The 17277-nt window shown below is 38.0% G+C and overlaps 1 protein-coding gene across 1 annotated transcript in view; it reads right to left on the reverse strand.

Moving 5' to 3' along the window:
• Window positions 1–627: 627 nt before the first annotated feature.
• LOC116528012 (probable maltase-glucoamylase 2) overlaps window positions 628–17277 on the reverse strand; it is a 119348-nt gene continuing 102698 nt past the window's right edge. The window contains 5 exon segments of the mRNA XM_032245204.1: window positions 628–2094; window positions 2097–2211; window positions 2214–4339; window positions 5042–5645; window positions 6947–7120. Of these exon segments, the coding sequence (XP_032101095.1) occupies window positions 2051–2094; window positions 2097–2211; window positions 2214–4339; window positions 5042–5645; window positions 6947–7120 (3063 nt within the window). The 3' untranslated portion in view covers window positions 628–2050.

A 17277-nucleotide genomic window follows, 5' to 3' on the forward strand; every position in this document is an offset into this window, starting at 1 on the left:
GGTCTATCAACTTTGTTCAGAAGAGTGTAGCTTGTGGGCAGATTCCAAAAGGCAAATGCTCCCGACTGATGAATCTGTGCCCCTCGTCTGGAGCACCATCAAATTGTCTGGACAACAGTATAGCTGGGCTCGCACGTCAAAAAGCTGGGCAGATGTGTTTGTAGACAGTGGAAGATATTCATGTAGAGTAAGTTATAGATGCTGGAGTGCCTGCATGCTGGGGAAGTTGATAATATACTTGACTGGGACGTGAGAGTGGAAATAGGATGTTTTATGCCCACTTAAAGGACGTTGTTCTCAAACTCTTTGGTCTCAGAACCCTTTTACATTCAAAATTAGTGAGGGCACTGTGCCTTATTTATGTGGGTTATATCTGCTAATACTTGCTGCATTAGAAATCAAAATTGAGTCATTTGTAAAATATTTTTTAACATTTATTTTTCATTCATAAAAAATAACATTCACTTTGTGGTAACATAAATATGTTTTTAATGAAAAATAACTATATTTTCCAAAGCAAAAAAAATTATTAAGAAGAATGGCATTATTTTACGTTTTGTAAGTCTGTTTAATGTCTAGCTTGATAGAAGACAGCTAGATTCTTTTTTCTGTTTCTATAGTCATCTATTGTGACACAATACAGCATAGAGTCTCTGGACGATGCCACTATGTGCTAATGAGACAATGAGACTGAAAAATCAGGTAACTTAGAAGCATTGTGAAAGTAGATTTTAAGAACTTGTGGCACCCCATGGATCCATGAACTAAACTTTGAGAATACTGTCCCAGCATTAAACCTTCAATAGTACCCAGCTGACCAGATTTGGTAATAACCATGGGTCTACTCATGGGGGTCTGAGTGATCTAAGAAAAGATCAAGGATAAATGATGAATTTGGATATGAAAGACCAGGCACAGACTGATAACCCTAACATAATGAAGGACAGTCTGGACAGTGAGATTATAAGGGAAAAGCTTGTATGAATAGAAGAAAACACAAATAAGATTATGAACTGTGATTCCAGTGCAGAAGCTGTCTTCCTTATGCTATATATTTACATTCTTACCTCTGTCTGGATAATTTCTGATTTATACTAGAGTCAGAGCCAGTCACTGGTGGTAACAGCAAGGCTTTAAGACTATCTGATAATTTAGATTGATTATAATTTTCTGAGAATACTATCTATAAGTGGAAGTACTTATAAAATCTGTAGTAAGAGTATTAGTAGTACCTATAAAATAATGGTTGCAAAGTTCAGGAATTTATGTTTTTAGGATCTATAATTATTTTATTTTCTATGATAGTAAAACCAATAGGTAATATTTATAACTTAAGATTATTTCAATGCCTGAAGTAAGGTTATACAAGACCTTCAATAGTAGCATTTTCCATATCTGTAGCTACAGTTAGGAACTTTTCAGAAGCAATAATACTATTAGTATGTGTAATGCAAATGGCTCTATTGGTAGCTATGCCATTTGGAAAAGTTCATAGGAAAATAAAGTGCATTTTTTTAGCATGACTAATTACATACTCTACTGTAATATTAACTGTTGGTATAGAAGCCATTTGAGTGCCAGGGGTATCACTAGTGCTCTCAGTTATGGTATTATGTCATGTGACTCAAGAAACAAGTTGGACTATTTTAATAACTACACCTCAGACAATAGTATTTATAGAGCCTAATGTGGTGTTATCTGAGACCCGTGAAGTCTGCAGCAAGGATATATAGGATATACAAAACATCTGTAGTTTAACTGATGAGGTTATAAAAATAATAACTATAATTTAAAAGAAAGAGAGTACATATTATGGCTGCAAAATAAGTACCCACAGCTTCTTTGGTGAAAGCTATAAGGATTGTAAGCCTTCCTAAACATGTCTGCAATGATGACAGTGTTTGGAGTAGCTGTGTCTTTTGTGGCTAGAGCACTAATATTTGTGAAAACTTAAGTAGCATAAAATAGAGTATCTCATAACTGATTTTCTGTATCTGTAATAGTTGTTTGAAGGAGTTATCTGAGGTAACGATCCTGCCTTGAGTAGTAATCATGGAACTAGAGTAGCATTTACGGCATTTGCAATATAAGTAGTGCAGTAGTAGAGGTATGTATTGTGCTATTAGGAGTGGTAGCATTTAAAGCATATTTGGTAATATTTGTAGTACCTGTGGTAGCACTAGTTGCAGTAATAGGTAAATAACTAGCCACTACTCCCCAGTAGTAGAATTTGTTGTTGCCATATGGGAAGTTTCTAAATCTAGACCAGTAGTTGTTATTGTGTCTAAGGCTGTTGTGATATTTGAAACAGAAATGTGTGTGGTGTTACCCGTTACACTGTTAGAGTTATCTGCATCAGTGATATTTACTGCATGGCCTGTACTATTTATAGTATTGGTGATGGGAATAACTGTGGTCCTTGAAATGTAAGTGTTTGTAAAGGCTGTATCAGAAGTAGTAATTAAATTTGTAGTTTTTGTGTTGAAAATATGTGTAGCTATAGTGGTACTATGTACTGTAATGGCACTTGCAGTAGTTTTAGTAGTAGATGTAACATCTGCAGTGTTTATATGTGAGGAAGTGGCAGAGTCTTCAGTATTAGTAATTATGGTGTCTGAAGTAGTAGAAAAAGTATTCAAAATAGGAATAGTTGTGATGCTAACATTAACAGTCGTGGGAGTACTTATAACATCTGTAACACCTGGCATTATACTGGTCATGTTTGCATTGTTGGTATTTGGTGTAGTAGTATCTCCAGTGTCTGTGGAGGTGGTATTTAAAGCATAACTAGGGGTATTTGGAGGATAGGTAGTGGTGGTATTTGTGGTAAGTGCAGCTGGAGACTTGTCATCTGTGGTGATGGCACCAGGTGTGCCTATATGAGGTAGAGTTGAAATTACCTCAGTGGTAGTTTTTATAGAAGTAGTATTTGTCATCATGGTAGCTGCAGCAACTCCTGTAGTTGTATTTGTGTTTCCCTCAGTGGTGATATTTATAATACTTGTAGTAACTAAATCCATTATAGGGGCTGTAGTGCTGGCAGTAGTAGTATCAATGATGCCTAGACTAGGAAGATTTGTAGGAGCTAATGATGTGTGGCTTAAGCCTAGAGTCGTAGTAGTAACAGAATGGGGAGCAGTGAACTGTGTGATGTGTATAGTGAATGTGTCTGTGGAAGTAACTGTTGTATCTGGACTCATGGTATTATCTTTGGTGCTGGTAGTAGCAACTGTAGCATCCATTATCATGGTACTTTTTGTATCAAGAGTGTTGAAAATAATGGTGTTTGCATTTGTGGGGGTAGTAAAATTAGTAATTTTATCAGTAGTGAATGTATTACTTGTTGGAAACATGCTCAAAATAGGAGTAGTAGAGCTAGGAATAGAAGTAAGAGTGTGGGTAGGAGTGGTGGGAGAAGTTTGGTAATAAGTAGTTATCCCAGGAATAGTATTTTTACCTGTACTAGTAGCATCAGTACTTGGAGAAGGAGTAGTCACAATAGGAACAATATTACCAGAAGAAGTAGCTGATATGGAAATACTATTACTAGTTCTATTACCAGCAGACATTGTAGGTAAAAGAGAATTTGTCACAGAAGATTCATTATTTGTGCTAGCAACATCAGTACTTGTAGGAGAAGTAGTTACCATAACAGTAGTGTTTGTAGCATTAGTACTTTCAGAGGAAGAAGTGGTCATAATAGGAAAACTATTACTAGTAGTATCAACACCAGTATTTGCAAAAGAAGGAATAGTAGTAATTGGAACAGTATCATCAGTACTTGTATAAGAGGTAGTGGTTATATTAGCAACATTAGTAGTAGTGCTAGCATTAGTAGTACTTGTTTGAAAAGGACTACTTATATTATAAATAGTAGTATTAGTGCTAACATCAGTAGTACTTGTTAGAGAAGGAGTAGTGGCAATAAGTACAGTAGTACTAATGGTGGCATCAGCAGTACTTGTCATAGAAGGAGTCATTGAAATGGAAACAGTAGCTATAGTGCTCATACTGGCACTACTTGTAGGAGAAGGCATAGTGGTATTAGAAACAGTATTACTAGTGTTAGCATCAGCAGTATTTGTAGGGGAAGGTGTGGTTGTGATAGGAACAGTAATGCTAGTGCTAGCACTAGTAGTACTTGTAGGGAAATGAGCAGTTGTATCAGGAAGCATGGTACTAGTTGTAACACCAATAGTACTTGTTGCAAAAGGTTTGGTTGTCACAGGAATAGCAACACTAGTGCTAGCACTAGTAGTACTTATAGGGAAAGGAGCAGTTGCATTAGGAATAGTAGTACTAGTTGTAACAAGAATAGTACTTGTTGCAAAAGGTGTGGCTGTGATAGAAACAGAAGCATTAGTGCTAGCAGTAGTAGTATTTGTAGGGAAAGGGGTAATTGTATCAGGAACAGTAGTATTAGTGGTAATATTAATAGTACTTGTTGGGAAAGGTGTAATTGTCATAGGAAGAGTAGTATTAGTGCTACCAGTAGTAGTATTTGTGGGGAAAAGGACAGTCGTATCAGGAATAGTAGTATTAGTTGTAACACTAATAGCACTTGTCACAAATGGTGTGGTTGTGATAGGAACAGCAATGCTAGTGCTAGCACTAGTAGTGCTTGTAGGGAAAGGATCAGTTGTATCAGAAACAGTAGTACTAGTTGTAACATCAACAGCACTTGTCAAAAAAGGTGTGGTTGTGATAGGAACAGTAATGCTAGTGCTAGCACTAGTAGTGCTTGTAGGGAAAGGAGCAGTTGTATCAGGAACAGTAGTACTAGTTGTAACATCAACAGCACTTGTCACAAATGGTGTGGTTGTGATAGGAACAGCAATGCTAGTGCTAGCACTAGTAGTGCTTGTAGGGAAAGGAGCAGTTGTATCAGGAACAGTAGTACTAGTTGTAACAYCAAYAGYACTTGTYRCAAAAGGTRTGGTTGTSAYAGGAACAGYAAYRCTAGTGCTASCACTAGTAGTACTTRYAGRGAAAGGAGSAGTTGCAYTAGGAAYAGTAGTACTAGTTGTAACAAGAMTAGTACTTGTTGCAAAAGGTGTSGCTGTGATAGAAACAGAAGCATTAGTGCTAGCAGTAGTAGTATTTGTAGGGAAAGGGGTAATTGTATCAGGAACAGTAGTATTAGTGGTAATAYTRATAGTACTTGTTGGGAAAGGTGTAATTGTCATAGGAAGAGTAGTATTAGTGCTACCAGTAGTAGTATTTGTGGGGAAAAGGACAGTCGTATCAGGAATAGTAGTATTAGTTGTAACACTAATAGTAGTTGTTGCAAAAGGTGTGGTTGTGATAGGAACAGTAACGCTAGTGCTAGCAGTAGTAGTGCTTGTAGGGAAAGGAGCAGTTGTATCAGGAACAGTAGTACTAGCTGTAACACCAACAGTGCTTGTTGCAAAAGGTGTGGTTGTGATAGGAGCAGTAGTAGTAGTGCCAGTGGTAGTATTTGCACTGGCAGAACCAGTGATAGTCTCAGAACTGGTAGCATTAGTAGTAGATGGAGAAGGATGAGAACTCGTTGGGATGGTACTCGTCTTAGTTGGAGTAGGAAGGACAGGATCACCATAAATCCAAGTAACCTCAGTTAACTTTTCCAGGTTGATAATGTCATCAGTCAATTGAATAGTTAGTGTCTGCCAGAAAAGAAAAGTCATAAATGGATATTTTAGAACTTCTTAAACCTACATGTAGGTCACCTCTTAAATTACAATTTAATAAAAAATGATGTATTCATTCCTTTCCAGTAATAAGATATAAACATTCCTTTTCAGGTTAGGTCACATTGATTCCGGTCAGGTAAATACAGAGAGATGCTCTGTGTGCATAATCCCTATGCTGTTTCTTTTCACTTCATTTAGTCAGAACCTTATTGTTTACAAATATTTGTAGCTGTGATTAAAACAACATTTATTAAAATCTCTTTGTTTTGCCACTGGGTTTTAGTCCTCTTGACAGCAGGGCGGTTTCATGTTTTCCTCATTCCAAACAGTATAGTGCCTGGCACATAATAGGCATCAGATGCACCATACAGTTTTTAAAAAGAGGTCTTCCAGGATTTTCTACACAATCTTAACAGGAAGCAATTACTGTTCTAGGTCTAGGTAAAATGCTTTAAGGTAAATTCCCAGAAGAGCTTAAAGGGAGAGTAACTATTTGAGCACTCAGAGGGGCCATTTTCCAGAGTCCAAATACCATCAGGGCGCCCACTTCACCTTATAGAAAAAAAGAACTATGGTTATTCATTTTCACTTTTCTAAACTATCCATTACGGGTTGCTGATTCTGTGTTTATGAAGTCTTGTGTTCTAAAAGTGAGATACTTTTTTTGTAGTTGCCTTTGGTAATGATTGGTATTTTATCTTCCAAAATTCTAGTTTAGTTGGTTCTAGAATCCTCAGGTAGGGCCTGCTATTTCTGTCCCCCTGTTTTGTCAACCTTTTATCTTATACCACAGGTGAATATATTCACCTGATGATCACCACAGTTTACTGCCAATTTTCATCCACCCGTAAGATCCATCAGTTTGACCAGGGACATGAATAAGTGCAGGAAGGACGGGGAAACCTTCAACAGCTTTAGGGAATCACCCTTTCCTTTGTTTTAGCCTCTACAGCAGGAATAAGTTTTATTTTGCTAACGTGGAAGACCAACCTATCAAAACATAGCAGTCTCTTTGGTAAATACATGGAGAGGATCTCATCAGGCCAGTGATCACTGACCCCTAGACTATACTGAAAAGACCACTAATGTTGCACATTTTACAATATGATTCAACATTTGCAACTTTTCAGGAACATATCTATTGCACATATTTATAACATTCTAATATATGAGAATATAACATGATAATTTTAATTGCTAGCAAAATTATTGGTGATAATTTTGCAGAATGACAAAATTTACTTGTGATATGCTAATATTCCTTTCAGACCTACCTGTTTATAAGGGTCACTCTGGAAATTTCTCCCCATAAATGGCTTGTTGTCATAGGTGTAATTGACTTGTGTCACATAGGTAGAGTTCATACCCCAGATTCTAATATATCCAACTTTTAGTGGATTTGAGTCACTCAAATACTTATTGTGTATGGTCTGGATTTGCAAGATGTTCTATAAAGAATTTATAAAGAGAAAAATATACATAATATATTGTTGATAGACTATGATCCGTATTAAAATATTAACAAACCTAAATTTACTTTTGTTATATCTGTTTGCTCTTTATGTATTTACATTTTTATTGATACATAATAGTTATACTTATTTATGGGATACATATGATATTTTGATAGATATATACCATGGGTAGGGATCAAATCAAGGTATTTAGGATATCCATCACCTCAAACATTCACCATTATTTTTTTAAGACAGAGTCTCACTCTGTCACCCAGGCTGGAGTACAATGGCATGGTCTCGGCTCACCGCTACCTCTGCCTCGTGGGTTCAAGCAATTCTTCCCCCTCAGCCTCCCGAGTAGCTGGGACTACAGATGTGTACCACCACACCCAGCTAATTTTTGTATTTTTAGTAGAGATGGGGTTTCACCATGTTGGCCAGGCTGGTCTCGAACTCCTGACCTTGTGATCCACCCACCTCAGCCTCACAAAGTGCTGGGATTACAGGTGTGAGCCACTGAGCCACTGCACCTGGACACATTCATCATTTCTTTGCATTGAAACATTTCAAATCTTCTCTTCTAGCTATTTTGAAATATACTATAAATTGCTGTTAACTGTCATCACCGTACTGTGTTATCAAACACAAGAACTCACTCTTGCTATTTAACTGTCTCTTTGTTCCCACTAACCAACCTCTCTTTATGGCCCCCACCCCTTCCCAGAGTCTGGTAACTATAGCTTTACTCTCTACACACTTCATGAAGACATACTTCCTGACTACCTGCTATAATAAATTTGGTAATGCTGAAAATAAGTTTATTGTACCAGCATTATGAAAGTTATTTTCCCTACATTATAAGTATTCTAATAATCATTTTGAACAGAAAATATCAGTATTGCTATCTTAGAGACAAGGAAACTAAAGCTCTGGAAAATGAAGTGAGTAGTCCAAGGCAACAAGGCTAGATAACACAGGTAAAGTTGGAAGTGCAAGGTGCCCCTGTACATGGTACTGCATGAATTAATTTAGAGTGAGCAAAGAAGTGTGGCAAACAGTCACTAGACAAGGACAGTGTGCAAGAAACACGGGAAGTTAACCAAATCATAAATTGTGTAAGTAGTAATACAGCGGTCATAACAATATGATATAAATAATGAGGTGGCAAATGATGAAGGTCCAAGTGAAAATCACAGTGGTTATTTTCATGGGTGTGAAGAGAGGAAAAATTACAGGGGAGGAAGAGGATCAAGGAAGAACTTAGGAAGGACATGTAACTTCAGAACTCCTGGAAGGATGGAAAGGATTTATTAGGATACAGGAAACAGCGACACAGAGACACACTGAACAAAGGCGCCCTCATTGAGGAGTGCAAGGACAACCATAGCTGGTGCTGAGTAAACAGAGACATGAGGCCAGGTAGGTGTGGAGGGTAAGATTCTGAAGATTCTATGCAACAAATCAAGGACATAGTTGTAGTAGAGTGAAGCTATGCATTTCTCAATTATGATGGCTGCAGTAAGAAGAGAAAAAAGAACCCTATTCAATTGGCATTAAGGATGAACAAGACTTTTGCTACTGGGCAGGTGGAAACAAAGGAAAAATCAAGAAAAAATATATAGCTCAAAATAAATGGGTTCTAAAGCTAGTTCTTATTGATTTGAGAGAGTTAATTTTTAAATTTCCTGGAATTTTGCAAGCCAGTGGATGCTTGAAATTGGTTAAGATGGTGAGAGTAGCTACATTACAGAAATTAGCAAATGCTACAAATCATCTCCCACCCCCACAAGCTGGTTTACCAGCCAGGAAACCATTGATAATAGTATCCCCAGGAAAAGTTGGGAGCTTTCTTTCATTTCAGGCCCCTTATTCTTAAGGAAAAAAATCTATCAAACATCACAGAAATAAGAATTAATTAGAAAAATGAAATTTTGGAATTAGAAGTTATTAAAGGGCAATGTAATGTCTTACAATTAAAAAAAAAACACAGGTTAAACAGGGTGTCTTTCCTAATTTGAATAATAGTTCGCAGTAGAAATAGCACTAAAATTCAGGACTTCCATATCAATAGCTTCATTAAAATAATATTTGAGAGGAAAAAAATATGTAGTCTTCAACTCAACTGTTCAATTTAAGAGCAGAGAATATACAAATTTATTAGTATACAAAGTCTTGCAGTTAGTTTCAGAGGAACAAATGCAGGATGGAATAACATGACCTGATAATCATGTCTATGAGAATAATTTCAATGTATAAGCTGACCATGAGATTTATATGTGCCAAAAATCTGATACATGTGTTAAAAAATAACACAATGTAATAACAGCAGAAAAATATAGAATCTAGTAAAAAGAGGTAGTGGGCAATATGGAAGTCCATGCTGTCTTATAGAAATATAATGGAAATTATATATGTAATTTAATATTTTCTAGTAGTCACATTTTTTTAAAAAGGGGAAAGAAAAAGGGTAAATTAACTTCAAAACATATTTTATTTACATGATATAGCCAAAATGTTTTTATTACTTTTTTCAATATAAAAATACTCATAAGATATTTTTGAATTTTTTTCATTATGCTTTAAGTTCTGGGATACATGTGCAGAATGTGCGGGTTTGTTACATAGGCACACATGTGCCATGGTGTTTGGCTGCACCTATCAACCCGTCAGCTACTTTAGGTATTTATCTTAATGCTATCCTTCCTCTTGCCCCCCATCCCCCGACAGGCCCCAGTGTGTGATGTTCCCCACGCTGTGCCCATATATTCTCATTGTCCAATTCCCACTTACGATTGAGAACATGCAGTGTTTGATTTTTTGTTCCTGTGTTAGTTTGCTGAGAATGACGGTTTCCAGCTTCATCCATGTCCCTACAAAGCACATGAACTCGTTCTTTTTATGACTGCATAGTATTCCATGGTGTATATGAGCCACATTTTCTTTTATCCAGTCTAACACTGGTGGACATTTGGGTTGGTTCCAAGTCTTTGCTATTGTGAAACATGTGCATGTGTCTTTATAGTAAAATGATATATAATTCTTTGGGTATATACCCAATAATGGGATTGCTGGGTCAAATAGTATTTCTAGTTCTAGATCCCTGGGGAATTGCCACACTGTCTACCACAATGGTTAAACTAATTTACACTCCCACCAACAGTGTAAAAGCATTCCTATTTCTCCACACCTTTTCCAGTATCTTGTTTCCTGACCTTTTAATGATCACCGTTCTGTCATAAAATGGTATCTCATTGTGGTTTTGATTTGCATTTCTCTCATGACCAATGATGCACAGCCTTTTTTCATATGTTTATTGGCTGCATCAATATCTTCTTTTGAAAAGTGTGCATATCCTTCACCTATTCATATCATTCACCCACTTTCCAATGTTTTTTTTCTTGTACAATTGTTTAAGTTCCTTGTAGATTCTAGATATTAGCCCTTTGCCAGATGGATAGATTGCAAAACTGTTCTCCCATTCTGTAGGTTGCCTGTTTACTCTGATGATAGTTTGTTTTGCTGTGCAGAAGCTCTTTATTTTAATTAGATCCCATTTGTCTATTTTGGCTTTTGTTGCCATTGCTTTTTGTGTTTTAGTCATAAAGTCTTTGCTCATGCCTATGTCTTGAATGGCTTTGCCTAGGTTTCTTTTAGGTTTTTTATGGTTTTAGGTCTTACATTTAAATCTTTAATCCATCTTGAGTTAATTTTTATATAAGGTGTAAGGAAGGGGTCCAGTTTCAGTTTTCAGCATGTGGCTAGCCAGTTTTCCCAACACCATTTATTAAATAGGGAATCCTTTCCCCATTGCTAGTTTTTGTCAAGTTTGTCAAAGATCAGATGGTTGTAAATGTGTGGTGTTATTTCTGAGGTCTCTGTTCTGTTCCATTGGTCTATATATCTGCAGTAGATTGTAGTATATATATCTGTTGTATATATCTGTAGTAGATTGTTCTAATTCTGTGAAGAAAATCAATGGTAGCTTGATGGGGATAACATTGAATCTATAAATTACTTTTGACAGAATGGCCATTTTCATGATATTGATTCTTCCCATCCATGAGCATGGAATGTTTTTCATTTGTTCGTGTCCTTTCTTATTTCCTTGAGCAGTGGTTTGTAGTCCTCCTTGAAGAGGTCCTTGACATCCCTTGTAAGATGTATTCCTAGGTATTTTATTCTCTTTGTAGCACTTATGAATGGGAGTTTGCTCATGATTTGGCTCTCTATTATTGGTGTATAGGAATGCTTGTGATTTTTGCACATTGACTTTGTATTATGAGACTTTGTTGAAGCTGTTTATCAGCTTAAGGAGTTTTGGGGCTGAGACAATGGGGTTTTCTAAATATAAAATTATGTCATCAGCAACTGCAATTTGATTTTCTTTCTTCCTATCTGAATACTCTTTTTCTTTCTCTTGTCTGATTGCCCTGGCCAGAACTTCCAATACTATATTGAATAGGAGTTGTGAGAAAGGGCATCCTTGTCTTGTGCCAGTTTTCTAAGGGAATGCTTCCAGCGTTTGCCCATTCAGTATGACATTGCCTGTGGGTTTTTCATAAACAGCTCTTACTATTTTGAGATTTGTTCCATCGATACATAGTTTATTGAGTGTTTTTAGCATGAGAGATGTTGAATTTTATCAAAGGCCTTTTCTGCATCTATTGAGATAATTATGTGGTTTTTGTCATTGGTTCTGTTTATGTGATGGACTACATTTATCAATTTGCATATGTTGAACCAGGCTTGCATCTCAGGAATGAAGCTAACTTGCTTGTGTGGATAAGCTTTTTAATGTGCTGCTGAATTCAGTTTTCCAGTATTTTATTGAAGATTTTCACATTGATATTCATCAGGGATACTGAGCTGAAAATTTCTTTTTTTTTTTTTTTGCTGTGTCTCTGCCAGGTTTTGGTATCAGGATGATGCTGGCCTCACAAAATGAGTTAGGAAGGAGTCCCTCTTTTTCTGTTGTTTGGAATAGTTTCAGAAGGAATGGCACCAACTCCTCTTTGTACGTCTGGTAGAATTCAGCTGTGAATCTGTCTGGTCCTGGGCTTTTTTTGGTTGGTAGGCTGCTAATTACTGCCTCAATTTCAGAACTTGTTTTGATCTATTCAGGGGTTTGACTTCTTCCTGATTTAGTCTTGGGAATGTGTATGTGCCCAGGAATTTATCCATTTCTTCTAGATTTTCTAGTTTATTTGCATAGAGGTGTTCATAGTATTCTCTGATGGTAGTTTGTATTTCTATGGGATCAGTGGTGATCTCCCCTTTATCATTTTTATTGTGTCTATTTGATTCTTCTCTGTTTTCTTCTTTATTAATCTGGCCAACAGTCTATCTATTTTGTTAATCTTTTCAAAAAACCTGCTTCTGAATTCATTGACATTTTTTGAAGGGTTTTTCATGTCTCTTTCTCCTTCAATTCGGTTTTGATCTTAGTTATATCTTGTCTTCTGCTAGCCTTTGAATTTGTTTGCTCTTGCTTCTCTAGTTCTTTTAATTGTTGATTTTAGATCTTTTCTGCTTTCTCGTCTGGGCATTTAGTGTTATAAATTTCCTTCTAAACATTGTTTTAGCTGTGTCCCAGAGATTCTGGTAAGTCGTGTCTTCGTTCTCATTGACTTCAAAGAATTTCTTTATTTCTGCCTTAACTTCGTTATTTACCCAGTAGTCATCCAGGAGCAAGTTGTTCAGTTTCCATGTAGTGGTTTTGAGTGAGTTTCTTAATCCTGAGTTCTAATTTTATTGCACTGTTGTCTGAGAGACTGTTTGTTATGATTTCCATTCTTTTGCATTTGCTGAGGAGTGTTTTACTTCCAATTATGTGGTCAATTTTAGAATAAGTGCTATGTGGTGCTGAGAAGGATGTATATTCTGTTGATTTAGGGTGGAGAGTTCTGTAGATGTCTATTAGGCCTGCTTGGTCTATTAGGCCTGAATATCTTTGTTAATTTTCTGTCTCATTGATCTGTTTAATATTAGCACTGGGGTGTTAAAGTCTTCCACTATTATTGTGTGGGAGCCTAAGTCTCTTTGTAGGTCTCTAAGAACTTGCTTTATGAATCTGGGTGCTTCTGTATTGGATGCATATATATTTGGGATAGCGCTTCTTGTTGCATTGATCCCTTTACTGTTATGTCATGCCCTTCTTTGTCTTTTTTTGATCTTTGTTGGTCGAAAGTCTGTTTTAGCAGAGACTGGGAATGCAACTCCTGCTTTTTTGTTTTCTTGCTTTCCATTTGCTTGGTAAATCTTCCTCCATCCCTTTAAATTGAGCTAATGTGTGCCTTTGCATGTGAGATGGGTCTCCCGAATACAGCACACTGATGGGTCTTGACTCTTTATCCAATTTGCCAGTCTGTACCTTTTAATTGGGTCATTTAGCCCATTTACATTTAAGGTTAATAGTATTATGTGTGAATTTGATTCTGTCATTATGATGCTAGCTGTTATTTTGCCCATTAGTTGATGCAGTTTCTTCATAGTGTTGATGGTCTTTACACTTTGGTTTGTTTTTGCAGTGGCTGACTGGTAACAATTTTTCCTTTTCCATATTTGGTGCTTCCTTCAGGATCTCTTGTAAGGCAGGCCTGGTAGTGACAAAATCCCTCAGCGTTTGCTTGTCTGTAAAAGATTTTATTTCTCCTTCACTTATGAAGCTTAGTTTGGCTGGATATGAAATTCTGGGTTGAAAATTATTTTCTTTAAGAATGTTGAATATTGACCCCCCACTCTCTTCTGGCTTGTAGAATTTCTGCAGAGAGATCTACTGTTAGTCTGATGGGCTTCCCTTTGTGGATAACCCAACCTTTCTTTCTGCTGCCCTTAACATTTTTTCCTTCATTTCAATCTTGGTGAATCTGATGCTTATGTGTCTTGGGGTTGGTCTTCTCGTGGAGTGTCTTTGTGGTGTTCTCTGTATTTCCTGAATTTGAATGTTGGCCTGTCTTGCTAGGTTGGCAAAGTTCTCCTGGATAATATCCTGAAGTGTGTTTTCCAACTTGGTTCCATTATCTCCGTCACTTTCAGGTACATCAATCTAATGTAGGTTTGTCTTTTCACACAGTCCCATATTTCTTACAGGCTTTGTTCCTTCTTTTTTTTCTAATCTTGCCTTCACACTTTATTTCATTAAGTTGACCTTAATCTCTGATATCCTTTCTCTGCTTGATCAATTTGGCTACTGATACTTGTGTATGCTTCACGAAGTTCTCGTGCTGTGCTTTTCAGTTTTGTCAGGTCATTATGTTCTTCTCTAAACTGGTTATTCCAGTCAGCAATCCCTCTAACCTTTTATCAAGGTTCTTGGCTTCCTTGCATTAGGTTATAACATGCTCCTTTAATTCAGTGGAGTGTGTTATTACCCACTTTCTGAAGCCTACTTCTGTCAATTTGTCAAACTCATTCTCAATCCTGTTTTGTTCTCTTGCTGGAGAGGAGGTGTGATCCTTTGGAGGAGAAGAGGCATTTGGTCTTTGGAATTTTCAGCTTTTTTGTGCCAGTTTTTCCTCATCTTCAAGGATTTATCTACCTTTGGTCTCTGCTGTTGGTAACCTTCGGATGGAGTTTTTGCATGGTTATCCTTTCTGTTGATGTTGATGCTGTTGTTTTCTCTTTGTTAGTTTTCCTTCTAATAGGCCCTTCTTCTGCAGGTCTGCTGGCGTTTGCTGGGAGTCCACTTCAGACCTTGTTTGCCTGAGTATCACCAGCAGAGACTGCAGAACAGAAAAGAATTCTGCCTGATCCTTCCTCTGGAAGCTTCGTCTCAAAGGAGCACCTGCCAGATGCCAGCCAGAGCTCTCCTGTGTGAGGTGTTTATCAACCCCTGCTGGGAGGTGTCTCCCCATCAGGAGGCACGGGGGTCAGGGACTCACTTGAGGAAGCAGTCTGTTCCTTAGCCGAGCTTGAGCACTGTTCTGGGAGATCCACTGCTCTCTTCAGAGCCAGCAGGCAGGAATATTTAGGTCTGCTGAAGCTGTGCCCATGGCTACCCCTTCCCCTAGGTTCTCTGTCCCAGGGAGATGAGAGTTTTATCTGTAAGCTCCTGACTGGGGCTGCTGCCTTTCTTTCATAGATGCCCTACCCAGATAGGAGGAAGCTAGAGAGGCAGTTTGGCTACACTGGCTTTGTGGTACTGTGGTGGGCTCTGCCCAGTCTAAATTTCCCAGTAGCTTAGTTTACCCTGTGATGGAAAAACTGCCTACTCAAGCCTTAGTAATGGCAGACGCCCCTCTGTCCACCAAGATCAAGCATCCCAGGTCAACTTCAGACTGCTGTGCTAGCAGTGAGAATTTTAAGCCAGTGGATCTTAGCTTGCTGGGCTCTGTAAGGGTGGGATCTGCTGAGCTAGATCACTTGCCTCCCTGGCTTCAGCCCCCTTTCCATGGGGGTGAACAGTTCTGTCTCACTGGCATTCCAGGCACCACTGGGGTATGAAAAACAACTCCTACAAGTAGCTGGGTATCTGTCCAAAAGGCTGCACAATTTTTTGCTTGAAACCTAGGGCCCTTGTGGTGTAGGCACCCAAGGGAATCTCCTGGTCTGTGGGTTGTGAAGACCATGGGAGAAGCATAGTATCTGAGTCATATAGCACCATGACTCACTGCATGGTCCCTGACAGCTTCCCTTGACTAGGGCAGGGAGTTCCCCGGCCCCTGAATTTCCCAGGTGAGGCAGTGCCCCACACTGCTTTGGCTTGCCCTCCATGAGCTGCACCCACTGTCTAATCAGTCCCAATGAGATGAACTGGATACCTCAGTTGAAAATGCAGAAATCCCTGCTGTCTGCATTGTTCTTACTGGGAACTGTACACCAGAGCTGTTCCTATTCAGCCATCTTGCCCAGGAAGCTCATAAATCATTTATTATTATTATTATTATTATTATTTATTATTATTTGAGATGAAGTCTTGCTTTGTTACCAGGCTGGAGTGCAGTGGCGCAATCTTGGCTCACTGCAACCTCCGCCTCCTGGGTTCCAGTGATTCTTCTGCCTCAACCTCCTGAGTAGCTGGGACCACAGGCATGTGCCACCACACCCTGCTAATTTTTTTGTATTTTTAGTAGAGACAGCGTTTCACTGTGTTGGCCAGGATGGTCTCAATCTCTTGGCCTCGTGATCCGCCTGCCTCGTTTTTTAATTTTTTTAAACTAACTTTTGAATATTTCACATTAGGCTGATCACATTTCAGGTGCTCAATAGCCACATGTGGCTAGTGGCTATCATACTGGATAGGACAGCTCAAAAATATGCTCTCAATTCTGATGTTTTAAAAGAAATCTAGGTTAACTGGATTCTAAACAGAATAATCAGATCTGGAAACCAGTATAAGCAGGAAATAGAGGAAACATGAAGTTAGCTTGGTGATATGTATTTCTAAGAAGACAAAAGGAATAACTGAGAGACATCTTCAAATATGTGAATTGCTGTTACAGAAGAAAAACAGACTTGTGCTATACTACTCCTTAAAGTGACTACATAAGAGACAAGCAGAATCCAGGTTTGACCTAGAATGATCCTTCTCATACTCTAATTAAAATTATACAGATTATCCATGGGATCATTTAACATGCAAGGTGCATTGATTACATCACTGTCACGAATGAGTCAGCCCTTACAAATCCATAACCCTTTCCATGCAATTTTGCAATGACCTCCCACTCCAGCTGAGGCATTCTGTCCCTCTTCTGTCTCTGGGCTTGACCATGTGACTTTGCATTGCTAATGGAAAATTAGTCAACTCAATACAAAAAAAAAAAAAAAGATTTTAAAATGAACTAAGGGATTTCCACTTTTATTTTTATTTTAGCCCTCTTCCATAATTACGAAGAAGCCATAACTAGACCTTCCCACAAGGCCATCTTAGATCATATGAGAATCAGCTGACCCCTGAGGTATGTGAATACAGCCAAGATTATCTAAACAGCCCAACAGATCCAAGACTGACTTGGTAAAGATCAGCCGAGACCACGCCCATATCCTCTGAACCCTCAGAGGAGCAAGCTCAGGAGCTAAGTAAGTGTTTATTGTTAGATACCACTGAGGTTTTAAGGTTGTCTTTTATGCATTGTTGCATAATAAACAGCTTACATAGCATTTTTCTTTTAAAATTTATCAGCCAGAAAATTTCTCATCTTTGGACA

Source organism: Sapajus apella, unplaced genomic scaffold (assembly GCF_009761245.1).
Source record: "Sapajus apella isolate SASKATOON/1434 unplaced genomic scaffold, GSC_monkey_1.0 scaffold56, whole genome shotgun sequence".
Lineage (NCBI taxonomy): Eukaryota > Metazoa > Chordata > Mammalia > Primates > Cebidae > Sapajus > Sapajus apella.